At 48.8% G+C, this 25,777-nt stretch overlaps 9 protein-coding genes across 9 annotated transcripts; 5 read left to right on the top strand and 4 right to left on the bottom strand.

Moving 5' to 3' along the window:
• Positions 1-876: 876 nt before the first annotated feature.
• TGAM01_v209261 (caspase domain-containing protein) lies at positions 877-2,670 on the bottom strand (the record flags this gene model as incomplete). Its single annotated transcript, XM_024550520.1, has 6 exons — positions 877-902; positions 962-1,131; positions 1,192-1,630; positions 1,688-2,080; positions 2,134-2,405; positions 2,594-2,670. The coding sequence occupies 6 exons, from the start codon at positions 2,668-2,670 to the stop codon at positions 877-879; spliced, it is 1,377 nt and encodes a 458-aa protein (XP_024404727.1).
• A 3,585-nt stretch (positions 2,671-6,255) lies between these two features.
• On the top strand, positions 6,256-6,477 carry TGAM01_v209262 (hypothetical protein; the record flags this gene model as incomplete). Its single annotated transcript, XM_024550521.1, has 1 exon — positions 6,256-6,477. One exon carries the CDS (start codon positions 6,256-6,258, stop codon positions 6,475-6,477), a length of 222 nt encoding a protein of 73 aa, XP_024404728.1.
• Positions 6,478-6,702: 225 nt separating this feature from the next.
• On the bottom strand, positions 6,703-7,329 carry TGAM01_v209263 (hypothetical protein; the record flags this gene model as incomplete). Its single annotated transcript, XM_018801933.1, has 1 exon — positions 6,703-7,329. One exon carries the CDS (start codon positions 7,327-7,329, stop codon positions 6,703-6,705), a length of 627 nt encoding a protein of 208 aa, XP_018664758.1.
• An 879-nt stretch (positions 7,330-8,208) lies between these two features.
• On the top strand, positions 8,209-9,577 carry TGAM01_v209264 (hypothetical protein; the record flags this gene model as incomplete). The annotated part of the gene is made up of 3 exons (XM_018801932.2): positions 8,209-8,431; positions 8,495-8,643; positions 8,714-9,577. The coding sequence occupies 3 exons, from the start codon at positions 8,209-8,211 to the stop codon at positions 9,575-9,577; spliced, it is 1,236 nt and encodes a 411-aa protein (XP_018664757.1).
• A 539-nt stretch (positions 9,578-10,116) lies between these two features.
• TGAM01_v209265 (hypothetical protein) lies at positions 10,117-12,240 on the top strand (the record flags this gene model as incomplete). The annotated part of the gene is made up of 2 exons (XM_018801931.1): positions 10,117-11,447; positions 11,520-12,240. The coding sequence occupies 2 exons, from the start codon at positions 10,117-10,119 to the stop codon at positions 12,238-12,240; spliced, it is 2,052 nt and encodes a 683-aa protein (XP_018664756.1).
• A 3,138-nt stretch (positions 12,241-15,378) lies between these two features.
• On the bottom strand, positions 15,379-16,141 carry TGAM01_v209266 (hypothetical protein; the record flags this gene model as incomplete). The annotated part of the gene is made up of 2 exons (XM_018801929.1): positions 15,379-15,468; positions 15,533-16,141. 2 exons carry the CDS (start codon positions 16,139-16,141, stop codon positions 15,379-15,381), a joined length of 699 nt encoding a protein of 232 aa, XP_018664754.1.
• Positions 16,142-17,656: 1,515 nt separating this feature from the next.
• TGAM01_v209267 (hypothetical protein) lies at positions 17,657-18,153 on the top strand (the record flags this gene model as incomplete). Its single annotated transcript, XM_018801928.1, has 2 exons — positions 17,657-17,827; positions 17,890-18,153. The coding sequence occupies 2 exons, from the start codon at positions 17,657-17,659 to the stop codon at positions 18,151-18,153; spliced, it is 435 nt and encodes a 144-aa protein (XP_018664753.1).
• A 1,889-nt stretch (positions 18,154-20,042) lies between these two features.
• On the top strand, positions 20,043-21,866 carry TGAM01_v209268 (FAD binding domain-containing protein; the record flags this gene model as incomplete). Its single annotated transcript, XM_018801927.1, has 1 exon — positions 20,043-21,866. The coding sequence occupies one exon, from the start codon at positions 20,043-20,045 to the stop codon at positions 21,864-21,866; it is 1,824 nt and encodes a 607-aa protein (XP_018664752.1).
• A 539-nt stretch (positions 21,867-22,405) lies between these two features.
• On the bottom strand, positions 22,406-24,918 carry TGAM01_v209269 (hypothetical protein; the record flags this gene model as incomplete). Its single annotated transcript, XM_018801926.1, has 3 exons — positions 22,406-23,949; positions 24,196-24,490; positions 24,538-24,918. The coding sequence occupies 3 exons, from the start codon at positions 24,916-24,918 to the stop codon at positions 22,406-22,408; spliced, it is 2,220 nt and encodes a 739-aa protein (XP_018664751.1).
• Positions 24,919-25,777: the final 859 nt, after the last annotated feature.

Below are 25,777 nucleotides of genomic sequence, written 5' to 3' on the forward strand. Positions count from 1 at the left end.
TTTTTTTGCTCAGGCTGTATATATTTCTACTTTTCTTTCTCTGTCTTATTGATCTTGATTTCAAATCTTCTGGAATCCTTTATTTTCTCTTTCTGATTCCCTAGCGCTTATGATTTATTCTTTCTGTCATGCTTATATGCATAACGGGTATGGGGTCAAGGAACTATGTACGAGATGGGGGGAAAGGGATTTCCCACAAAGTCTGTTTGTTTGGCTGTCTTGTTATTTCTTTTGGGAAGCATAGAGTGCAAACGCCAGGTTGGATTGGGTTGGCGGCAGTATTGGCGTTACATTGAAGGGAGAGGCAATACTGTATTTAGTTTGGCCTCCTTGTTTGGGATTCAAAGCAAATCTGGACTTCTTATCTTGATGCTCCGCTTCAAAAGTTTCTGCGCGTTTTCGTATCAGAAAAGAGATCAACGTGACAAATGAGTGTAAAATGAAAACGACTTTTGTGATATGAATATAAGAAAAAGGGTGGAAGTTAAAGAATGATATCTGGTGTGCTAGCCCGAGTAATGCTTTCCGAATATAATTCCCAGGTTACCAAGAATGATGACCGTGAGAGAAACGTGGAATAGAAACGAAAAGGACCAAGGACCAAAGGGAAGAAACAAAGCAAAGAAAACAAAAGAACAATAACCCCAAGAAAGAGAGACCAGTTCAATATTCCAAGTCCAAAGTCCGATGAACCGCCCAGCTTAGTTTATTCCGATGTATATATCACGCGTGACCACATTCGAGAAAAGAAAAGGGAAATGAAAAAAAAAAAAAAAAAAAAAATATTATCTCATATACAAAAGCGATCGTAGCCCACGAATAAACCCATTCAAGCCAATTTTCTTGTTCCGTTTATGAAAGAGGTAAAGAAATCCTTCACATGACAAATAGGAGATTTGTATCTGCAAGATATGTTAGGGAGAGTACTACCCTACCTGACATATATGCAAGGGGAACTTACTAAGAGGGTGGCTGCACGAAAGCTGTGGCTTTTGTGTATATTTTGTAGCCAGTTCGTCTCGGATGCTGTTGAGCAGCTGAACGTAGCTTTGTTGAGGGTTCTTTTTGAGAGCCGTAACAAATGCCCAGGACATTGCGCCGGTGGCTTGTGAGGCGATAGTAGCGTCGGCACTGGAAAATATTGTTAGCTGAGAATTTTCCTGTCTCACATTGCGCTGAGACATGACTTACGATGTTTGGTCATCTTTGCTTCCAGACCACATAATGACATCTGCAGGAGATGTCTTCGTAGCAAGGGTCCTGTTGTGGGCGTCGTCGCCAGTGGTCGCCTTCTTGAAGAAACCGATGATGTTGTTGGCAACACCACCCATATCTCCTTGGCTGTATGAGGAGATGACTCCGAGCAAGCCCTGGCCAGCCTCCTTGGCCAAGTTGGGCTCTTTGAGGATACCTTGTGTAGAGTAGATGTAGGGCAAGTCCAGTGCAGTACCAGAATGACACGAATCGAAGATAGCGGTCAGCCTCACACCTGCCTGCAGGGGATGGACCATGATTCGATGCATCTCATCGTCTGTGATATGTCCATGTTGTCTAAAGTCGACTGGGTAGATGACTTCGTCATATCCATCAGCCTCGTCGCCGTCCAGATCTTTCGTCTGTCCACCGTGGCCTAGGTTTTGTCAGATTGCGAATACGAAGAATTTGGGAAAAGGGGGTAGAAGCATACCAGAATAGTGGAAGAAGAGCGAGTCGTTGGGTCTAGCATCCTTGACCAGCCAGTGCATGGCACGAAGAATGTTTTGCTTTGTGGGCTGACTCATGGGATTTTGTTGATCGTCGGTCAAGATGACCATGTCTTCTCTTTTATAACCAAAATGTTCCACCAGATAAGCAGTCATGTTTCTGACATCGTTGATACATCCACGCAGCTGGCCACGCTGGCCGAAGTAGTTGATACCAATTAGCAGAGCTTTTCTGCGGCCGGTACAGTTGGAATATCGAAACGCATAGTTGTTCGGCGCGCCGTGGCCGAAGCTCTGCGGGCCAGCTGGGGGAGCCTGGGGACCGTTGGGGCGACCCTGGTTATAGCTGTTCGGAGGAGGACCTGGGGGAGGCATGCCTTTTTTTCACATCAGCACGTGGTTCTAGGTCAGGAGTTATCGCACACCGTACCAGGGCGGTTGTTATAGTTGGGCTGAGGTGTCGGATGGCCGTAGTTGCTGTACTGCTGCTGTGGAGGAGGTGGTTGCTGTAGTACATCATATATGTAAGCAATTGTAGAGGCCCAAGCACCATTGCAATGCAATTTCGGAGTCACCATGGAAAGGAGCATCAGCCATACCTGATAAGCATATTGCGGTTGCGGAGGACCTTGATGATAGCCGTAGCCAGGCTGGGGAGAGGGTTGAGACGGATAGCCGCCGGTGTAAGAGGGCTGCTGAGGTCTGAGAAGCGGATAGTCGAGTTAGCATCGATACACAGCATATTCACAAAGAGATCAGTGCCCATATGAGAAGACCAAAGGAGAGGAAGGCGTGCGAGTGACGACTTGGATTCGCAGCTACCGTGGCAGCGTTGGACATGGTTTGGGCAGATATGATGTGAGGTTCAGGATATTAGGGGGAGCTCGTACGGATAGTAGCCGCCCTGCTGATATTGCTGCTGCGGTGCGGCATAGCCACCGCCATTGTAACCTGGGTATCCGGACATTTTCAAAATGAAGAACGATAGACAAGGGATTCGGGCGCGAAGTTTTGTTGAAGCTTCAGCCCGGGCGATTCTCGCAAAGGCAGCGCAAGCAGGCGCGCCGTTGGGTACTAAGATGGCGGGTTGAAGATCGAAGATTGGCTGAATCGATTCGGGCTGCGGTCCGTGGCTATAAAAACGACGGGATTGCGATGGCGGGCACTAAAATAGGCGGACGCGGCGATGCAACGGTCTACAGTCGCAGGCAAAAGGAAATTGCTTGATCGGCGAAAAAGCTGCTTCAGTCCACAGCCGTCGACAAGGCAATCGGCGTTGCTCCCAGCTTATCGAGCTTGGGCGAGAGCACGTGTAGCGGGCGGTCAGCTCCACGGTCGTCAAATCAGCAGACCAGCCAGCTGTTAGTGGACGTCGTTTAGGTTTTGGGGAACCTTGAGGTCCAGATCAGATGGTGCGGAGGCACGCGCGGGGGATGCGGCAGCAGATGCCAGCAATTGATGCGTCTGTCCAGCAAAGATGTCGAGCACTAGAAACTGATAGAGAAAAATTGGTTGATAATTGAAAGAGAAAAACTGAAAAGAACCAAAGTGCTGTGGCCTTGGGAATGGGCCCTCTACCGCTGAGCGTGACGAGCAGAAGGAGGCCAGATTGGAGACCAAGCGCGGGGCAAGCCAACAACAAACCGCCAGGTAAAAGAGCGTTGGTTGGTGAAGCTGAGTCTGGTGGCGAGAGAGGCCCATATGGGGTTTTTGTCTCTTTTTCGCTTCGCAACAAGCCGTTGGGCGTAGGTCGGGTGACGATGAGCTGGCGGTGGTGGTGGGTTGAGGTGGTGGCGGGGTCTGGCGTCTTTCTGGGGCCGCTGCGCTCGATAGTGCCCTGAATGTCCACTAGAAGCTGTGCTGGGGGGTGTAGGTATTGCCAGTAACGGCGGCGCCTGCAGCCTGAAGAGACGGCTAGAGCCGCTGCTTAGTACAGGTACATGTGACAATTGAACAGCAGCAGCAGCATCATCTTCATCCTCTCATCATCATCAACGATTAGTGCCGCAGCAGAGCAGCACAGCGCGCATGGAAGCAGCTTCTTTCCAATGGCTGCCGTGCCACTATTGATCCTTTGGATGGGTCCCGTATACAGAACGAACCGCTCTCTGTCCGGGGGTGCTCGGTGGCGCTGGCACTAGGAGCGCTCGTCGTGCCGGGTATAACAAGCGATGGACAGGGGTGCGTCGACTCGGCCTGCGATTGAAGATTCGAGACGTCCAAAAACATGTCTCGCCCGATGGGTCGCCGGGGTTCAGTTCCAGCTTGTCCAGGGTACACGCCAGGCTAACGGATGAGGGTTGCAGCGAGAGGCTCGGGCTGTATCTCGGTCTGCGGCTCCGACCGCTGCGTGGTCGACAGTCATTGGGCGCCTGACGGGGCTTAAGACCCTTCCGGAGAAATGGTAGCAGCATTGAGGCGTATAAGTGCCATTACTGACGCTGTTGTACTCTTGGGATGGCACGGCAAAGCAAGACAAGGCGCAGGAGAGATGATGCAGACAGATTGTTCCTGCGATGAACACAATGCTGACACACACGATACATACTTGGGTACACATCCATCAAGTACAACGGGGGATTCAGAGGCGGTAGCTGTTCTGTCCTGAATAGGCATAAGAGTGTTCCTTTGCCAGCGACGATGGCGGACTGAACGCCGCCACCCAGCTTCGCTTCCTTGCTATTAGATAAGAGCTGAGGAAAATCAAAAGTGAAATCAATTCTTATTACTACAACGTAGCAACGATAGATGCCGATTACGTCCAAGAGAGGTAAGGCAGACGACAGTTTGGAAGCGTGACTCCGGGCTTTCCCTTCTCTTCCCCTCCGCCGATTTCACCTCGCTTACAGATGGATGATGCCTGTGTTGTGACGGGACAGCAGCTGAGGCTGGGTATAGCATAACCAAAAAAAAATAATTTACCAACTAAAAAGCTGCTCATAGGACATGCGAGCCTCGGTTGAAGGCAAGGGATGGTCAAATGACTCAGTTTGGAGAAGAACAGCCTCGCTGCAGAGCATGTCGTCACCCTCTGACCGAAGCAAATCCTCATCAACACCAATATTAACATCGACGGTGCTGTCTTGCCTATGACATAATCCGCGTATGGACCATATCATCACTGGTATGCAGAGCACCATCCGATGCATCTCCTGCGCCTCGCCGCAATGGCTGGGCCCCCGACGATGGCGCCACTACGGGTTGCTCCATAGACTGTTTCTTTTCCCTTCTCCAACCACAACATGTGCAAAAGCCGATTGCGATGAGACAGAGTAAAAAGCGCTCGGGCCACATTCATTACTAGCTTCGCTATTGGTTCGATCGACGCGGAAAAAGAGCTTCGGCCGGCCACATGGCGCATTTCGCTGCACGGCGGCATTGCCTCGCTGAAACGGAGACCCCGATGCGGGTCATCATGGCTGTGCTGCTGTACCCGTTGTCGAGCTCCATTCTTATTAGATCTCTCTCTGGTACTGGGTACCTGCCCACTCCCAAGGTATTGGCGCGCCCAGCACAGCAGAGTGATAAACACGATTAGGTATCTGCTACCACCCATCTCATCTCGCAAGCTTGGCCGTGACGACAGCCACAGCAACAGCATCTTTACCACCTACTTACGCGCCTGTTCTGACCACCGAGCATGCACGTCACCACACACAAAAGTCAAAAGGGGGTAGCTACTAGTAATATTTGGCAGAATGATGTTAATCAATCTATCGATCAGGCCCTGCGACCTCTGCTCCTTTGCCCAGATGGCGCGCGGCAATTGCCCAAATCGTCCTTGACCAACCGACTCTGTCTCTCGGACTTATCCGCTGCTGCAGCAGAGCATCCGAATACCCAGATGCAACCTTCATCTTTGCTCAGTGATACCGTGCCGTTGTCCAGTGAAATGTAGCAGAAAGCCTGATCCGATAGTAACCAGCAAAGCACAACATCCTCACCGGAACCTTGGCAAGCCAGTAAGATACTAGCGAAGGCCCGAGTGAGCCTCTCAAGGAAGCGGCAAGCATACAGCAGCAAAATTTGATGAAAATTTCACTCTCCAGCTCTCACTTAAACCGCCATAGAGAACCCATGCAAGGTTCCTAAAAGAGCTGAGGCCCATGACCTACCGGCCAATCATGTCGCACAGACACCATCCGTCCGGGGGAGATTAAGCCACAAAGAGCCAGGGAGGTTGTGTCTTTCTTCTCTCTAAGCTCAAAGGAATTTAACAGTTTTCTGGCTGCCGATCGCTAATCGCTTTTCAGCACTGGTCAACTGGGGAAATGGGCTGATTATCCGTGTCCTACGGGTTTGGTCAGTTCGCCGCAGTCCGGATTTGAGAACGGACAGGCTTATATCACTTTCTCGGCGTCAAAAACGGGGTCAAATGAGGGAGAGGAGAGCAGCCACAGACCACGGATTGCTCCGGAAGTTGGTTGCCTAGTATGCAACCAGACGGGAAGGCTGACTGGCATATCCCTTCCACAGTTTCCTGGGAATAGGGATAGAGCCTTGCTTGATTACGTTTTCCAAGAGACTTGATCAGCGTACGATATGCCGATAGATGAACCCTGCAGACACAACTGGAGTGGTCATACATGACTGTAAAGGGAAAGAGGCAGCCCAAAAGAAAAAGCAGTTTCCCACTTCAGCTTGGAAATTTATGCCGATGCCTCGATTTTCAAGATCGAGTAGCTCAGCCCAAGCCACTTCTGGTCTGGCTTTGAAGCTGAAGATGCAGGCACAAGTCCGCAAGGAGCCCGAGGCCATACCTACAGCCCTATGACAGCACATTCAAGATTACTTGTGTATCCATGAAGTAAGTGGGTAAGTCATAATGATATAGTCTAACGTTATCTTATTGTCTAAATCGGTATCAGCACCTCGTTCCTTCGTCTAAACCACCCCAAGTGACATTGACTAGCAAGCTAGGTAGGTAGCATCACATGCTAAAGCCGGGTTTATAAAATTTTGATGATATTCCAGCTGTCCAATTGAGACCCATCTCCATCTACCGCAACCTCTTCTCAAACGCCCTGTACACCACAGGCCCGGCTAACAGCGGCGCCAGAGAAGGATGCTCCTTTGCAAAGTCTGCCAGTCTCACCTCCTCAAATCCTAGGCGAAGGTACCATGCCTGCATTCTCGTTTTCAGTGGATGGGCGTAGCTCGTCGGAACCAGAAGATCCAAGGCGAGAGTAGAGCATCCCAATGACAAGCAGTGATCCTCCACAAACTTGAATATCTCGCGGCCCAGCCCTAGGCCTTGGTGCTTCGTATCCAGAGTAAGCATGCTCAATGTGCATGTGAGTTCTGAAAGTCGTTTGACACACACACATCCTACTAGCTGGCCCTTTTGCAATGTCTCCGGGCCATCGGATGGTGAAGACAGGGAGGCAAGATACGCAACTGCTAGTTCGCCTTTGCGGATCAATTCTGCAACCTCGGCGTCATTGGTACGTACGAAGCCGGTGTTCCAGATGCCGACTTCTGCCTCGATAAAGACGTCGTTGGCGAGTTTTGTGACGGCGGAGACCTCTGAGGGATTCTCAGCTGCGGAGGCGGGAGCGAACTCGATAATGAGACGAGAGTTGTCTGTGCCTGAGGTGGCTGTGGAAGAGGAGCTCATGACCGCCATTGCTGAATGATTTTTTTTTTTTTTTTGGTGTTTCCCTTTTCCTGTCCTTTTCTCTTTCCCCTTGTGCTTAATGTCAATATATATACATAGTTCAAACATATCACCTAGCACACAGAATGTGCTTGGAACGGCGCCTATTGTGTTACTAGCGCTACTGTGGGCGGCGTCGCTTTAGGATTTCGACATGTGCTTGTTGGTTTAAGGGCGCAACAGGGGCCTTAATAAACGCCACGGACTAGCCTAGAATCTGAAGGAATATAAACGGCACAATATATTACTCCGTAGAGGGCGGGATGAGCCATTGGAGAGAGGCTGATAATGATAACTATCACTGGACAAGACAACTAGGATCGACATTTTCTATAAGCACAGAGTATCAGTAGAAATTGAGTACAGCAAAGCATTCGCGCGACAGAATGGGAAAAGAGAAGATTGCATGTTAAAATTACCAGCTATTCATTGAATTAAAAAAGAAAGACAAAGTAAAGAAGACAAAGAAACAAACAAGTAATCTGCATAATTGTCAAGCCTCTTCTGCTTCAGTGATCTCTAAGTATGTTGTAGGGGAGGCCTACAGCTTTTTCTAGCCGCGTTTTGCAGCAGCTGCATGTGATGCCTGATGAGGCGACCCAACTGCCACCTGAGCAATAGGCAGCCTTCCTTCAGCGTGTCAGCCTCTCCTCAGTTCTACGCGCTCAGCGTCTTTCACTTTCTCGTCCTTCCACTTTCCCTCAACATCGCTCTTTCATCTTCTCTAGAGATACCCAGTCTTTGATCTTCAGCACAGCCAGCATTGCATTTAGCTTCACTACTGACTCTTCATTCTTATTCTCTCTATTTTTTTTTCTCCTTGTTTTGGTTTGCCTTATTCCGCTCGCCATGTCATTCGCAGCAGCTCGTCCGCGGACCGCTCCCATCACGTCGTTTGCCATTACTCCAGACAGCGACCAGCCACAGGAAATCAAGCAGTCTCCCGCATACACCGAACAATTGCGAAATCTGGTCCATTCTTCCACTGAGCTCCAGAAAATAGGGTACATCATTTACCAGCTTTCGAGGCAGGATCTGGATCGCAAGAGGCGATGCTTTCGATGCGGTCGCCGTAAGTCTTACATGGAAACCCGCGCATCTGCGTCCAACGATAGCTAATCTGACACGCGTTGAGATCTTCCTCATTCCTTCAAAAACCTTAAGTGGCTGCCAAAGACGCCTTTTCAAGGAGGAAGTGGTGGACAAAGCGAAGATCAGCAATCGAAAAGATTGAAACAGACGGCTATGCCCTGCAAGTATCACCCTGGAAGGGTCTATCAAAGGGTTCGCCTATCCCTTCCACTCTTTTTCCTCCGCTAAAAGGAACAGGCTAACTCATGATTCGCCTGTCTAGAAATGGACATGTTGTAATGGTGCACCCGGGGCGCCTCCATGCCAGGGCCAGGAAGATCACAAGCCAAGAATTTACGGTGCCGGAGAGTTAGAGAAGGAGTGGCGATACTATGAAACTCCCTACGGTGAATCGGATGGCCAGAAAGCGGTAGCAGTCGTCATTGACTGCGAAATGGGCACAGCCTCGACGGGAGAGACTGAGTTGATTCGCGTCTCCGCCGTCGACTACTTCTCTGGTGCTGTTCTTCTGGACAGCCTCGTGTATCCGGATGTTAAGATGATCCATTACAACACGAGATACTCTGGAATTACTAGGCCGCAGATGGAGAATGCGCGGCGTGCGCGAACTTGCCTGTTTGGGCGTGCCAAGGCGCGAGAGGCTCTATGGAAATTCATCGGTCCTAATACAGTAGTCATTGGACACGGCGCCAATTCCGACTTCAGTTCTTTGCGCTGGATTCATCCAGTCATCATCGACACGTTCATTGTCGAGAAGAACAACAGGCCGGTTGAGGAAGACAACAAGGATAACAAGAAGGATAACAATAAAAGAGAGAGCGAGGGCAAAGAGGATGGCAAGCAGGTGGAAGAGAGCCCAGAGGTTCCAATCAGTGCCACAACAGCTATAGATGGCAATGAAGACGGCCAAAACAACTCCAAAGAGAAAGTGAACCCCCCTAACCAGCCAAGGCAGAGGGGAGGGCTATCGCTAAAGGCGCTCGCAAAAGAGAGGCTCGGACGAGACATTCAACTGAGTCATAAAGGGCATGATAGCGTGGAGGATTCTATTGCAGCAAGAGATATCTTGCACTGGAATATCCTCAAGCTTTTTGAGGATGCAATGCCAAAGATAGAGATCGCATAGAAGCGATGCAGCATAACAGCGCTTTGATAAAGAGCACGATAGCGTCAGCAAAGAAGAGAAGACAGTTAGAGAAATGATTGGTTTGATGGAGAGTAAGATGCAGCCAAGCACAGGAGATACAGTGCACGGCTATTGATTCTCAAGAATTAGGTAGCAGCAGCATACTATGTGATGCTTTTTCCCTTCATATCACGTTTTATTACCAGTTCTTACATGCTGCAGTCAATTTTTTCTGAGCGCATACTTGAACACTAAAACTCAGTAGGAATATGGCTACGATTATGCCTTGTCCGATAGACACTTGTCCAATCGTAGCTCACAGAAACAAAAGTTTCGAGTGATAGCGGCAGGCTGTGCTGCTGGTTGGGCATGCAGCGGAGCCTAATCGAGAAATAGGCATCAGCGAATATGGAGACTTGACCGAACATATGATCAATCCAACATTGCGACTAATGCGTGCTCACAACCGATCTCATAACTCTTGAATATGTCGTCTTTTGACACCTTAAACCCACAGTGATGAGCACGTCTTCAAAGACATGGAGAATCCCCATTCAACTGCGTCGATTGAGCCGGGAGAATTCAGATTGATTGAGTTGGCGCCGAGTGCCGAGGCAGAGACAATCGAATGTCGTTTACGTTCTTACTCTCTGGATGGCGGCTATCCTGAATACGTCGCGCTCTCTTATGCATGGGGCCAAAATGTGAGAGACAAGATTATTAGCCTCAATGGAAGTCGTTTCTCGGTTGGGAACAATCTTTGGTGGTTTCTGCACCATATGCGGCTGCGAAATCAGTACATCAACTTCTGGATAGATGCCGTATGCATTGACCAGTCGAATGTGACGGAGCGAAATCACCAAGTGCAGATAATGCGGAAGATCTACAGCAACGCCAAATCGGTCTCTGTGTGGCTGGGAAGAGCCGACACTTCCTCCGACAGCGATATTGCGATAGAGCTTTTGGCGACAAGAACACCCTGTGAGGCTGGAAACTTCAACGTTGACAATTTCTGGAGCCTGCGTCAGGCCAAAGCCATATTGGCCTTTTGTGAAATGAACTACTGGCGGCGGATGTGGATTATACAGGAAATCATGTTTGCAAAGCAAGTTACCATCTACTGCGGCTCTAAACATATTGGCTGGAATGCATTTGAGCAGCTGGTCAAGCATCTCCAAGCAATATCCGATATAGGACGAGAGCACCAGACGCCTTGTGCATCTTTAATCCTTGCTAGCCCAGCTATTGTTATTGCCAAGGCGAAGGCAGCATGGGGTGGGAATCTTCAACCTCTGACGACGTTGCTGCAGTTGTATCGCGATCACGAGGCTACAAACATACTGGATAAAGTGTATGCTTTGCATGGCCTAGCGAAAGATAGCTCCGATATAGCTGTTGACTATGGGATAACCGCCGATGAGCTTCTCGTCAAGGTGTTGCATCATGCCTATTGTACTTTGGGATCCAGAACTGATATGAAAGAGGCCACAAGATCGCTTGTCCGCTTTGGCGAGGTGATGGCAGGGATTCTGAATGTGGATTGTTCGGCAAAAGAAATCGGGTTTCATATCTCCATGGCTGAGCAACAATGCCAGGACGACGAGGCTAATTTCGTCGAGACTTTACACACCAAATCTGCCGACGTAATCAAGCATACCAAAGACGATACTACCGCGTCGAATAGGCCAAGGCGGAATGCTGACTACTTGTCGCATGACTGGAAAAAGGAAGATATTTGGTCGTCGTGGAGATATATTACTTCCAACAGAGACCAATTCGGCAATAGTGCTAGATTGGAAAACGCATCTTGGAGAAATTGGATGAAGATGAAGAATAATCTCAATACTATATCACCAGCTGAACTGAACTGGTATGTATATAACCTATTAGCATCCTTCGGTGTCTATCAAGTCATATTTAGGCTAATAGCGATGCGTTACAGGCTCAAAGACTATGATACCACTTGGCTCTATGGGCCTCTACCGTACAGTTCCAAGACTGCAAACCCATCTGGCACTGAAAGCTCAAGTGTGACTCTGTCTAAAACAGACTCTGGCCGAAACAAGAAGCCAATTCTAAAAAAGAGCAATGTGCCTGAATTCATGCCACAAAAGCTACTAATTCGCGCGCCTCCGTTGGAGCAGGCTACGGCGACAATTCCAGCTCAAGACAACTATGAGGCTTTGAAGCCTGGAAAAGACAATGTCGCCAGCCTTTTATCTGTTCAAAGAGACAGTCAAGACACCAGTTCTTTGGCGACTTCATCAGGCTCGTCAAATACCACTTTTCCTTCTGCCTCCCTCGAACACAAGCATATTCACTTCAATGAGCTAGTGGAGCAATACATTGCTATCAATCACGAGCTAGATGCTCACGAGTTAGAGGAAGACTATGGTATCTACAATGAAGACAGCAGCTCCAGTGATGATGGCATCATGATGAAGCTAATCCGGTCCAAGAAGCACGTTCTGTATAAGAAGGAGAGTCGGAAGCCTGCCAATACAGATGGCAAGCTTATTGCTAAACTGCCACCCAGCTATCTCAAGTATCGAGCGAACACAACGGAAATCGCCATCGATACTGCCAATAGAGTCTCCCTAGGGGACTTCTTCCTTGCCCTTAGACCGCCGCCTTTTAAACATCGTAATTCCAAAATGGCATAAGGAAATACAGAAGTTTAAGAGAAAAACAGAGTGCGTATTATTATATGACTTAAGTGTTCAGCTTATTATACGTTGAATTGGACGCGTTCATCCATACTATATTTATTCAAGCAACTCTTACAATACTCAGTTAAAGAGCCCTAGGCTCAACGCAGGCCGAAATTCGCTCCCTTGGAGTTTATGAAACCATTATTGCAGACTATTAAGCCCCGATTCTACGCAAAACATATGTGACCACCTGCGATGCTAAATGCTAAATGGCGGAACTGGCAGCCGAGATTGGTACGCGGTGGCAGCATACAGGTCCGCTGAAATAAAATCAGTACTCAGCTTATTCCGACACAGGAAAATAACCGCCTCTGAATGCTTTGGTCGCGCGACTACGGAGATTGAGGCTCGCAAAGAGCCAACCGAGAAACCTAGGGCCAATAGCGCAATATATTTTGCCACGTCTGCATGCGATGCCGCGTTGTCCACATGTGATGGGCTGGTGGCGTATTTAATTGGTCCTCGATAAACCGACGCGTTACCGAGCCTCGTCTTACAGCAGCGCGGCAGGAATACAATGGTAGTGAAATTCAGGAAGGGCGATCTAGCGAAGAACAGAAGCAAAGGTCAAAGTGCTGATGATGAGCGAAGCCGTAACTTGTCTCCTTACGCGACTGATTCTAAGGCTTGCAATCTTTTGGATCTTCTTTGTCAACAAAAGGCTTGTTTTTGAAAGGCCTGTTTTTGGAAGGGAATTGATATTCGCAAAGCAGAGATACCACAAATTTGTGTTGCTGTATCAAGGTTGATTGGGGTAGCGCGGCATATAACCCCTGCTTATTATGCTGCAAGACGCCAGAGAATGCCCTGAGTGGCTGGATAGGCAGATTTTTGGGCTTGCTAGGAAAACAATTTCTTGGCAATTTTTTACACCCCTAGAAAATATATATAGAGATTGGTAGCGGAAGTCACATTGTTCGCTTTGTACTATCGGCATGGTATTATTGGCGGTTGCTATGTTGGTGTAGATATACCTATACATATACCCACAGAAGGATTGTACAAACTTTAGCTCCATGGCTCAGGCATATTCAGAACAAGGTATTGGCAATTCATCCGCTGCTCATCGATGAAGGAAGCTGACAGGTGCAGATCACGATACCTGCTGGGCAGATAATGAGGACATGAAAGAAAAGACCAAAGCGTACGCGAAGAGGGCAGCGGCCATCGCGCAGGAAATGTGCGGGGAAGTAATCCAGCCATGGAAAAATGATGCGCATCGCAGTCCATGGAGACTTCAATTCATTGACCTAGAAAGAGGCTGTCGTGGCCTGTTGTGTGACAACGATTTTGAAAAAGTGCGAGATCTACTACTGGACTGGGAGAGCACTCGGAAAGAAGGTGTCGTGGGGGAGAGAAGCCGCTACGTAATACTCCTCGAGGATTTGAGTCCGAGGATAGCAGAACTATTGGGGGTACTACTGGAGATTCCTTCAGAGTTTTTTCTTTCTCACTCTTACGGATACAGCGAGCTCAGTGTTGTTGATAAACAGTTATTCAAGCGAGGGAGCTCGAGATACTGGAAGGTTGAGGTGCCTCAAACACGCACTATGACTCAAGCGCCAGAGCGTGGTAGCTACAAGCGTTCATGCGGCTCTTTCATCCGTGGTGGTAAAAGCGTATTAGACGATGCTAGTAGTCGGCAACTAGCATTCAGCAGCTTTGTATCCTACTGGGCGAATTCATATGGGAATGGTTCATGGATAGGTGTGTCAGCCCCTTTTGAACGATGTCAAGATCAATACTTACGGAACCATGTTAGCTGTTGTTGTGATGGACCCGCATCCCTCCCACTTGGTGTTTACTCCAGACTCTAATCCAGACGATCCAAGAATAATTCAACTTGAGAACCTCGACTCGTCATATAATGCCGAATATCGCGAAGCCATGCTCGATTCTGCAGAAAATGGATTTACCCAGCCACACGAGCGTTCGATTTTTGATACGGTAGCAAAAGCCTATGACGGTGCACCCCTAGAATTTCTTGATGATCCATTTTCGGCAACCTTCGCCGTTCGCAACTGCATTCGCGCAGTGTGGGAGCAGCAGGTCTGGTGGGAAGAATCGAATGTCCGTGGGCTAGTTTGGCAGAACGTGTGGAATCACAAGATCAGCCGGAGCTCCCGTGCGTCTGAGGATTTGGAAAACAGAATGGCAATCAATGACCACGCTATGATCGAATACCAGGAACTCATGGGAACACAAGGAATCGTGAGGAGACAAAGACACAGCATCCGAGCAATTATTTATAACTTTCGCCCTAGAGATACTTATTTTTTGGCAGAAAAGACTCCCAGATTTCAAGATTATCTGAAAGAAGAGACTGAATCATGGAAGTTCCTTGACGAAAAGCTTCAGTACGCCGAGGAATATCTCAATAGCCATATGAAGATGTACTCTGCTCGCTCCGCCATGGAGGAAACATACGAAGCCAAGATGCAATCTTGGGAATCGATGAAACAAACAAAAGAAGCAAATCGCCAGACGGCCGCCGCCAACCGCATGGCACGAAGCTCCGGCCAACTTACCAAGATTGCCACCATCATTGTGCCCTGCACGTTTGTGGCATCCATCTTCTCCATGGGCGGGGACTTTGCCGCCGGCGAGAGCCTATTTTACGTTTACTGGATAATATCTGTGCCCATCACCGTGGGGTTGCTGTCCTGGATTCTGCACGAGGATATTGCCGGTGCTGTGGACAAGTCGAGAGGCTGGTTTACCTGGAAAAGGCCAAAGTTGAGTGAGGGCTCGGTGAGTGAAGGCTCGGAAGTGTAGCTGGCTTTTGGCTCAGCAAACAAGGCGCATGTAATGAATGACTCGGTTGTTGGGCTATACTATCGACAAATGGTCTTAATTACCTTGACTGATGTATCCTACAGACAGCTGAAGGAGAAAAAAAAAGAAAAAAAAAATGATACTTTTGCATGAGTTAAGCTGGTTGTGAGTAGAGCTGGTCGTTGTTATATCACGAGAACGCCTCCTCAAGACGGCTTCATAGGAAGATACTAATTCATTTAGCGTAGATGCCCATTATTCAGTGTCTAGAAAGGCATCGCCTTTTCTGTATAAAGCATATGCTTCTATAACATTTTACCAGTCTGCATTTGCCTTCTTGACGTTGAGTGCTGGGAGCGGCGTTCCTGTCAACTCAATTCCATCCTCTCTTGCAAAACTCTGGATCTGATAGGATTATTAGCACCAGTTTATCGTTAAATGAAGTAAGGGCAAGAAAATGTATACGAACCATGGATAGTATTTTGATCACATATCCGGAAGATCTCTCGTGCCACATTGTTCCAGGCGGCAGTTCCTCCGGCTGCTCTAGGTTTATCTCCAGCTTCTTCAGATAGTTTGCTGAGCTCCAGACATCCAAAAGGATCTCTACAGTCTTGCCCCATCCCCTGGCATCGTCGAAAAGGTTCATCACCAATTCTACCCGCCGCATATTCTTCAGCGTGTCTTGGCTGATGAACTCGGTGATGTCCATGGGCCTCCCCAGTGTCATCGTATATGGCGGTGGTCTCTGGAGAGTAAACACTTTGAACTTCATGGCTTCTCGCGCTTCGCTGGCAATTTGTCTATTGCACAGGAAGATACCCGGAGTGATCTTCAGCCGCGCCGGGACATGGGGCGTTGGGAGGATACATTTTGGGAGCCTCGTCCTGTCGTGTGTGGCTTCGCCTCGAGCGAACCGGTACTCCATACGTGCAAATATCGGGCGAAGATCTGGATACTCGAGGACAAACAAGTAGATTTCATGGCGGATGTGATACGGTAGTAAGAGAAACGGGGAGACGTGATAGTCCGGAGAATGGGCTTGAGAATGGGCTTGAGGGGCTTGAGAATAATCCATAATGGAGGATGGAATTAATTGCCTTGCTCATTTTTCGTGAGAAAGTGTATGATCACGGATAAGAGGGAGCTGAGCCTGAGGGATGAAATACTTCCTGTATGTAAGGCTCTGTAATGAATAGCGAATGAGAATTGATTGGGATGACGTACATGTAGTAGCTAGCTGACGCATCTTTCCATATTGAATAGATATGTCGCATACGGAAAAATAGGCGGGCATTCGATATGTTATGTTATAAGCAGGGAATATCCATACTTTATGGGTTGATTTTACTCGTGCAATTGCGTTTACGAAACTTCAACGCCACACTGACTTCAATTCCACATAATGACCGTATATCATATCAGCTGCACTGTGCTGATTGGCATGCCGTATTACAGTAAGCCGCTTTAGCCACAGATTTGATCGCTTGAGATTTCTAATTAATAGATACGTAAAGCAAATCTAACAGTGTGCGTAGAGAGAGGCCCAAAAAACACCCGAGCTATGCGACTCTAGTAAAGCCACGTATCCAACACATATATCTGCTGGTCCACATACAAGCTGGGATGCAGACGCCCGAAATGCTTCTATATATAGACTCTTGTTTCCTAGAGCCGCTCAAGCCATTTACCTCGCCGGGCTATCCAAGAGTGGAGGTAGTTACGAGTGTTTTCATTCCGACGCCGGAAATGCCGGTACACCAACACAATGCCCGACAATCTAGGCGAATGGAGCTATTCGCAAGTAAACAACCAAACGAGCTTCGAACAAGAAAAAAGCATGAAATACTTCAAAACAAAGACTGCAAACTCATTCTTTTTTCTTCTATGAGTTTTCATTAGCTATACTTTCTTTATATGCTTATGATCCAAGCTGCTTTTAATTACTACTCATGCCTTTGAGCGTTGATCGTGGAACCCTGTTTATTTATATCCTTTTCTTTGTTATCGCGATTTCTCTCTCCTAGCTCAAAACTGTTTCTTTTCATTATGAACATCCATTCGATTCAAATAAAAAATCTCGAATTCCGCTATAAGTATTGCGGACCTCGCTACAGATTCTGATACCAATCTATACTCTCTACACCAAGTTTGTAGCGACACTGCAGCGCCATGGATGAGCCGTGGGCCAAAGTCACCCAAGTGCAGCTTGGTGCGTCAAGTCATGGTTGAAGCAAGGATATACCTATCTTCAGTGAGAGTGTATCTGGCGGCTCTGAGTAACACAGGACTTTCCTGGCTTACATGTATCGCATATGGCTCAGTATACGCAGCATTCACCTAGACACGGGTAAGTGCTGGTTCTTGTGCAATACAAAGGCATGTACGGTGTATAAATGCCCGAGATCCCTTTCTGGACTTTTCTAAACTCTTCTAACATTAAACCTACATCTTAGCACAACAAGTCACAGCGAAAATGAAGGTTGAGTGTGTCATCTGCGGAGACTACAAGGGGACGATGTCATTCCCCCAGTCTCCGATTACAAAAGAATGTACACATTTCCCCACGACGTGCCTAAGGTGCTTACAAAAGATGCTGCGATCTGAACTTGAGCGAAAACAATGGGAAGACATCAAGTGTCCCGAGTGCGGCGCTGTTCTTCAGTACCAAGAAATACAAAAATTCGCAGACAACGATACGAAGAAGAAGCTGGACACTCTGATAATACAACGTGCCATTCAAGACGAACCCAACTTTCTATGGGTATGTTCTTCTCCGATTTCTTGACTTCACTATGATCGCCATTCTAACTCTTCTTTGCGTAGTGTTCGTCTGATTGTGGTTTCGGCCAGCTTCACGAGGGCGGCAGCGACGAGCCAATCATGAGGTGCAACTCATGCGGCAACTTGACTTGTTTTAAACACAAAAAGCCTTGGCACAAAGGGTTGACATGCGAGCAGTTCGATGAAAAAGAAGCAGCATCAGCACGCCATAAGGAAGAGAATGCAGCCAGTACAAATACCATCAAGCAAGTTACAAAGCCTTGCCCCAATTGCAAGGTTCATATTCAGAAGAATGGAGGATGGTGAGTACTAAACACCTTCATATAATCTGAATGCTTCTCGCCATCATGGTCAGATATGCTGATGTACTATGCAGTTCACATATGACTTGTAAGAGTTCTTTTTTCCCCCCTGCTTCTCCGTATTACATGCTGGACCTTTTGTTTTCGTTACCTGTCTTCTTTCACAAAACAACCGGTACCGAAATCCCATAGGATGACACTAAACTCTACTCTAACATGAGAGCAGCCTTTTAACGATACCGTCTTCAACAGGTACCCGTTGTTTCTACCGATGGAATTGGTAAATGCAGCGATGATTTTAGATGTTGTTGTAGTCGTTAGATATCAGTCATCCCAGCATCTTTAGTCATACATGTATGGTATTACACACATCATTTGTTGTTGCATAAAGCTAAAGAACCAAAACGCAGGCTCCAAATGCTCACATCAGTTTTGTTGGGAGTGTTTGAGTGACTACATGACAATTCTGAAGACGGATAACAGCGCACATGGAAGACAGTGTCCGTTTCATACCGAAAATTTGTCAGAAGCTACCTAGTTTGGTGCTGATGGTAGCCACTATACATGCAGATTCGGTTTTTCTGTTGTTCTAAAGGGGAGATACGATTGAGGCTGGAGAGATTGGATTACATCTAAGCATAACAGTTCAAAGAGATGGTACATAGCGGAGAAACAGAACTTATTCCCATAGTTCCTATGACATTGAATACTACATAATCTACTACGTTGCGGTTTTTTTACCGACAAAGTCAGATCATCTTGTTCCATTGTTCAATGCATTACTGTAGCTTACCTCTTTACGGACCGATCAACTATATTTCTCCGTGCTAACTCAATCTGCCTGCCCAGGTAGGATAGGCTGTGTCGAAGTTGATACTAATATCAATGTTCACTAATTCTAGTGTAATGGGCGAAATAATATCCGAAAAGGGTTCCATAGTGGCCGAAAATCCGCTCTGTATTAACCTGACATGGTCTATTGCGTAGCTCATATTTTTACTACTTGAAAGATAGCCATTGTGCACATGTAAGCCCTGCGAAGTCCTCTATAGACTAGGCCAACTCCGACCCTTGTTAACTGAAAATATTCTTCCACTTATAGGACGAAACCTCTATCCTTACAAAGGGCGGATACTACAGGCAGCAATGTTCTCACAATCCTAGTAACCGTCCCAGCTTCTCGATCCCAGCAATTGCGCACAGACGCTTAAGACCAATTCCCTTGTTATATATCACTAATATATCACTAATCTTTATGAAAAAGACGGTCTATAGAAACGTGAAGCCACTATCTGGAGTTGACTATGAGTCTGACGCAACTGGACAGAGTGTTGTTGCTCCCAGTATATTGCTCTCGTATTTCATACTACTAGTATTCAAAGTGTCCTTGTCACAATTCAACAATTTTGTACAACCATCTCTTTTGTTTCTAATTACAGAACAACTACTGAGCTTGAGTTGCTACACAGGGCCAATCCTGCAACTCCTATCCAGAGCGTCGTTAAGCTATTAGCGCTTACCTGACAGCGGCCCTTGTTACAACTTGCCTTTCCAGGCAGAGTATAGAGTACGCTAGAAGCTTTCCAGATTGGCTATTCCAATACGATGTCGGCGTAGGCGAGACTTTACAGAGTACCTGCATAGCAGTCGACATAGTCGGAGGCTTTTGTTGCACGTTGTTACTACCATCTAGTTCAACTTCCATATCCCATGCCTCTTACACCCCTTGCTCGTATTCCCTGTTACTATCTCAATATCTGATGATCTTTCAAAAATAAAACTCGAATATGACTTAAGAATGCCTATTTATAAAGAGCTTGATCCTGCTTCGGCAGGCTCAGATTGGGAAGTAAGTCTCTATATTATTGCCTTTTTCTTACATCGCCATCCATCATGCGTGCTGTCACGCTCTCTTTGATAGCAGCTCGCTTGCTTCAAACCGCCGTTGCTGATGGCTCAACATTTTCCTGCCAGCCCGGGCAGTCATGCTGGCCTACCACCGCAGAATGGCAAGCCTTCAACCAGACCATCTCAGGGGCTCTACAAGTAACAGTCCCCATGGGCAGCGTCTGCTTCCCAAGCTCGTCCAACTTCGACAGCGGTCTATGTGCCGCTCTCCAGGAAAACTACATGAATGGCACTTTTCGCGAATCTTCCACCGGAGCACTAGAAGCCACAAACTGGGAATCTTGCGGCTCTGCAAACTGCTATCCCGGCGTCTTCGCTCCTCGAGGCCAGACTTGTTCCCTGGGGAGACTCTCTGCGTTGCAAGTCTACGCTACAACTGCTGAACACATCACGGCCACCATTGCCTTTGTAAGAAAGCATGGCATCCGGATGATTATCAAAAACACCGGCCACGACTATCTTGGTCGCAGCAGCGCGGCCAACACTCTTACCCTCAACACTCACAACATGAAGAACATGACACTCGAAACCTCATTCACGGCTCAAAACTGTCCTTCTGCAGGAACTCGCAAAAACATCGCCATCATCGGAGCCGGCGTCAATGCCCAAGAAGCAATGGACTACTTCGAGCAGCGCAACATCATGGTCACAGTCGGCGGCTGCTCAACCGTAGGCATCGCCGGCGGCTTCGGCCAGGCTGCAGGTCACGGACTTCTCACGCCGGCATATGGACTGATGGTCGACCAGGCCGTTGAGTTTGACGTCGTCACGCCCGATGGCGTTTTCCGCACCATCAACGCGTGTAACGATCCGGACCTCTTCTGGGCCATGCGAGGCGGTGGCGGCGGCTCTTATGCCGTCTTGGTGAACTACAAGTTCCAGGTGTATCCCAAGAACCAGTGGGCTGCGTGGCGCTTCCAGGCCAGTTTCAGCAATAGCGAGACGGACCTCACAAAGAGCACGTTCTTGCGAGATTTCCTTACTGAGTTGTCAAATGAGCAGCCGAACTGGTCAGCTAATAATGCTTCTGGCTATGATACTGCTTCAGCGACAGGCATCAATCTCCTTGAAGTGATGCCCATTGGCCAAGACCCTCAGGGAACTTTGAAGCAGCTGACTTCCAAATTCAACTCCTTCCTGACCAGCTACCCGGGGCTCAACATCACGACCAACGCCTACTTGCTCTATGACACCGAAAAGGAGTTCTACGCCGCCCAGGAGAGCTACCTCAGCCAATTTGGAACCGTCGGCATCTCCGTCCTAACCCCAAGCCGCCTCATCACCGCCGACAACTTTGAAACTCCCGCCAGGGTCGACGCCCTCGTCACCAGCTTCCTGCAAGGCATGGAAAACGCCCGCCAGATCCTCGCAAACGACACCACCGGCGCTCTCGTCGACTTCCTCATCCTCAAGACCGGAGCGACCAATACGCCCGACACGCACAACGCCACCAGCGCCAACCCCGTATGGCGAAACACTCTCTGGCATCTCGTCGCGGCTGCAGGTTGGTTGCCGGGAATGCCAGACGGCGGTCAAGCTGCCGCGGCCGCTCGCTCTGCTATAGAAGCAATCAAGGCGCCGCTCTCGGTACAGGCGTCGTATCTGAACGAGGCGGACCCGGATGAGCCTGATTGGCAGGATGTCTTCTTTGGCGGCAACTACGATAAGTTGCTTGCGATTAAGCAGAAATATGACCCTGACACGTTGCTCAACTGCAAGAAGTGCGTTGGATACCTTGGCGATGCGGATCCCATGTATTCTTGCTATTCGGATAGCCCTATTCCATCAGTGCCATATCCGTTTGCTTAACAAGATGCTGTTATGTAGATTAATTGTATATATATCAGTTCATATTAACCGGCTAGGATTCATACTCAAGCTATGATAGAGATTCAGTTTATTAGGATAATGTTTAAAAGGCTCTTTGGATTGCACGACCTTGCGCCTTCGCATTGGCCATGATTTGAAAGGCCAATCTAATGGACAGAATGTTTTCATCAAGATACATAATTATAATCAGAATACCTTTTCACTTGCATTTGAATTGGTTTTCTATAAACTATTATCAGTAGTCGGTTTGTGGCTACATCAGCTACTCATTCAACTTCATTAGAAGAGCCGGATGCTCATAAATTCTCTAACATATAGTGAAGCCTTCATGTTAATAAGAGGGCGGGCCATTGAGCGATATACCAACTTCAAAATGCTACAGCAGGACACATCCTCGTATATTAGCCCATAATAGGCAGCCCATCATGCATCTCACAAACGTCGTAGAGGCTCTCTCATCTTGCCATTGGCATTGTGCTATGACACTTCTCAAATGCCTTCGTTTAATCATTCGTAAATCACTTCTCAGCCATTGCGACCTCCTTATCCTCTGGCTCCGTTCTCATCTGGTAAGCCATTACAGCCCAAAGCATCCGCATGGCTGAAAGTCGCTGCTCAACATCGAATAAGTCGAACCATTTACTTCTCCATCCCTGTACTCTGCCCCAGCTGCGTTGTGTCACATCTGGGTCGGCAGAACCTCCAAGTACCTCCAAGAGACGGTCGGGAACTCGCACTCGAAGAATAGATACATGGTGGAAAATGGAGCTAATCACAAAGATGTCGTCGTAATCAACGCCCTTCTGCCTACCAATTGCCTCGTAGCGAGCCTTTTTGTCCCATGTGAAAGATGGCGGACGAACCATGCGATAGGCGTCGTATATTGACAACGTCTTCCGGGGCTTCTTGGCAGGCCGAACTGCTTTGTCGGAGTCAGTGGGTAGGGCGTCCTTGTCTCCGAGCGGCATATCTGTATCAATTTCTCTCCCAATGGGACCCCCAGTACCCCCACCCCATCTCGGTTTAGATGTCCACCATTGGCCTTCACCAAACCGCGTTTCAACCTTCCCTTCGCGAGCCCTGTGCTGAGCAGCAACGAGTGCAGCTAGTACTTCCCGAGCAAGATCGGTGGACTGTGCCGTTTCGATGTCTGGGGTTGTGAAATTTGTGCCCGGGCGTGCACTTACTACCCCCAGAGGGCCATATACAAGACCCGCACGGGCGGTCTCTCTTGTGGTTGGGCTCTGGAAAATAAAATGGCAGTTGGAAGGGCTGTATGATTTACGCGGGCTTGGATGGCCTTCTGGGGAGCTCAAATGCAACCTAGGCTCATAACGAGCCATGGAAACATTACAACCATAGTCATATGCCACGAGCTTGATGAATGCTGAAATGAGATTTTGTCGATACTCGGGAGGCATTGAACAACCGTCTGATGTCCGTGTTGCCTCGTATCGTGGAGATTCCGGCGAGGTATTGGTTGTATTAGTTTCACCATTCTCAGCTGGTGCTAATTCGGGAGAAGGGGGGAGAGACGGAGGTTGAGTTGGGTCATCCCAGTAAGTGGTGAAGAATTCAAGGCAGCGAAAGAACTCATAAGCATTTCCAAGCCGAGCTTGCTGCTTTCCCTTGGGAGGTGGCAATCGGCGGACTGTGTGGAATGCATCCTCGTTATTGTTTGAGAGCTCCTTACGACGCTCAACGTAAACTTGGCATCCGGGAGACAGATTGCCGTTCCTTATGGGCCGACGCTCTGCTTGATTCTGTTCGCCAGCCTCCTCAGGCGTGAGTCGGTCCCACTTGTCAAAGTCGGGGATAAAGGACGGAACGGGGATGAGTTCCTCTGCTCCGACGTCCAATCTCAAATCAAATCCGATGGCGGAAAGTCCAATTGACCCTGAAGCGGCAGAGACCCGGCCCGTGTACTTGAGTAAGTTTGATAGGGCTTGTTGTGGATCAACAGGGGCATCATCTTGGACGAAAGGCTGGTAGCGAGGAAGACTAATAGGTGTAGGAGGCGGAACGTCTTCCGGGGCTACCTTGACCTTGGGTGGCAGATTTGCTAGTTACAGTTTAGATACAGTGCATAAGAAGGCACAATAGCAGAGGGGCAGATGTTTGAAGTTGAAGCCAAGGCAGTAGCATAACCAAAATATATTGAAAGCAGGGAGGCTATGAGCCAATCTTGGCATAAACGGGCGAAGAAACCAGAGAGGGGCAAAATGAGAGGTTGATCACATGTCAGGTTGCAGAAAAGACGAAATATGACATGGAGCGAGAGCAAATGAGAGATAGCCGCTAGACTTACCCAGGCCAAAGGATCCGAACATGGCTCGCAACTTTGATGAAGCCACGATAGAGCGAGGCGTGATGGGCAGAGCGTGGATGGGGTCAGATCGACCCGGCACCACAACCGTCAGCCCAGATTCGAGCCCGGAAGAGGGGCGCCGTATCGCACCGCCGCCACCACAGGCTGGGGGCAGAGGGCGGATCTCGAGCAAGGAGGAGGCCGTCCGTTTCGGCAGCAGAGGCGAGCAGCAAACCGGCCGGAGTGATGGGGACTCGGGGATGTCAGGAACGCGGGTGCGGGTGCGAGAGCGGGCCTAGGCAGGCGTCAGGCGCCCCGAGTTTCGCTCTGGCGGTCGTCCACCGAGGGATGCGGCTCAGGAATGCGCTCGGAAAAGGCCTCTTTGCGCGTGCTGGACGGGACGAGGCGATGGCAGGAGACGAGATGCCAGCACAGCCCAGGCCGAGGCGGAGAACGAACGGATGACTGAGCTGTCCAAGGGCTGTCCAAGGGCTGTGTCCACGGGCTGGCGAGAAACGACGCAGTGCGAGCGTCTTCAGTGAATGCAGATGGCGGGTCAACCACGCACGGCTGCTGTGCTCCGTGCTCCGTGCTCCGTGCCTGTTCTGGAGAGGTGCTTGCTGCGGCAAGGATAGAAGCAGAGAATCCCAGGCCCAAAGAGGGACAGCCAGCTTTGGTGATCCAGGGGCATGGCGCAGACGAGCTGGCTAGCACAGGGCCCATTGGTCCTAAGGGCCAGGTGCTAAGCAAGCCAGCTCCCCCGCCTTACCGACACCCGCTGGTACACGTATTGGCCTATCAGATATCAGGTATTGCGTGTATATGCGTGCGTGTGCGCGTGTGCGACCTCGAGTGCGACTTCGAGTGCACACGATCAACACCCAAGCGATGGAGAGGAAGAAGAGATGGCGAACAAGCTTTTTAACAGATATGGCGACGATAATTGTGTACCTACTACTTGCTTGGGCAGGAAATGGCCGCAGGTGGTCCGTCGGAGCATTGCATTTCCGGCTTCCGTCACCTGCCGTGTGTAAATGATGTTGGTCGCAGAGCAATTTCCCTCTCCGCGGCACCTACCTTACCTACTACTAGTAGTACTAGTAGGTAGGCACCTACGTAACGCAGCGACATTCTTGAGACAGACAAAATGGGGGAAACGCACGTAATAACACGTTGAATCTTTCACCAACGGCATCCCGCATCCAGTTATGCATACGGAAGACGGTTATCATAGAAGCGTTTCACTTCACCCACCGCTGTTACAAAACTCAATGCGCACTGCCATTGTGTCGCCCGTTTGTTATACACGCTACTGCTGCTACTCGCCAAGCCAATGCTTCATGCTTCAGCCAGCTGGTGGTCCATCCTCCAGTATCCGGTCTCTCTTCATATTCAAGGCGTCCGTGGATACAAGTATTCAAGAAGCCAGACAGTATCACGTAAGCGATTCACAGAGCGGCATAGCCGACAAAGGGTTCAAATATGAGACACGAATGTATCCATCCGTCGCGCCCATGGACGAGCTGGTTATAGAAGGACAACCGACTCATCACTTGCGCCAGCAAGCTTACAAAACACTGCG

Source organism: Trichoderma gamsii, assembly GCF_001481775.2.
Source record: "Trichoderma gamsii strain T6085 chromosome Unknown Scaffold_44.2, whole genome shotgun sequence".
Lineage (NCBI taxonomy): Eukaryota > Fungi > Ascomycota > Sordariomycetes > Hypocreales > Hypocreaceae > Trichoderma > Trichoderma gamsii.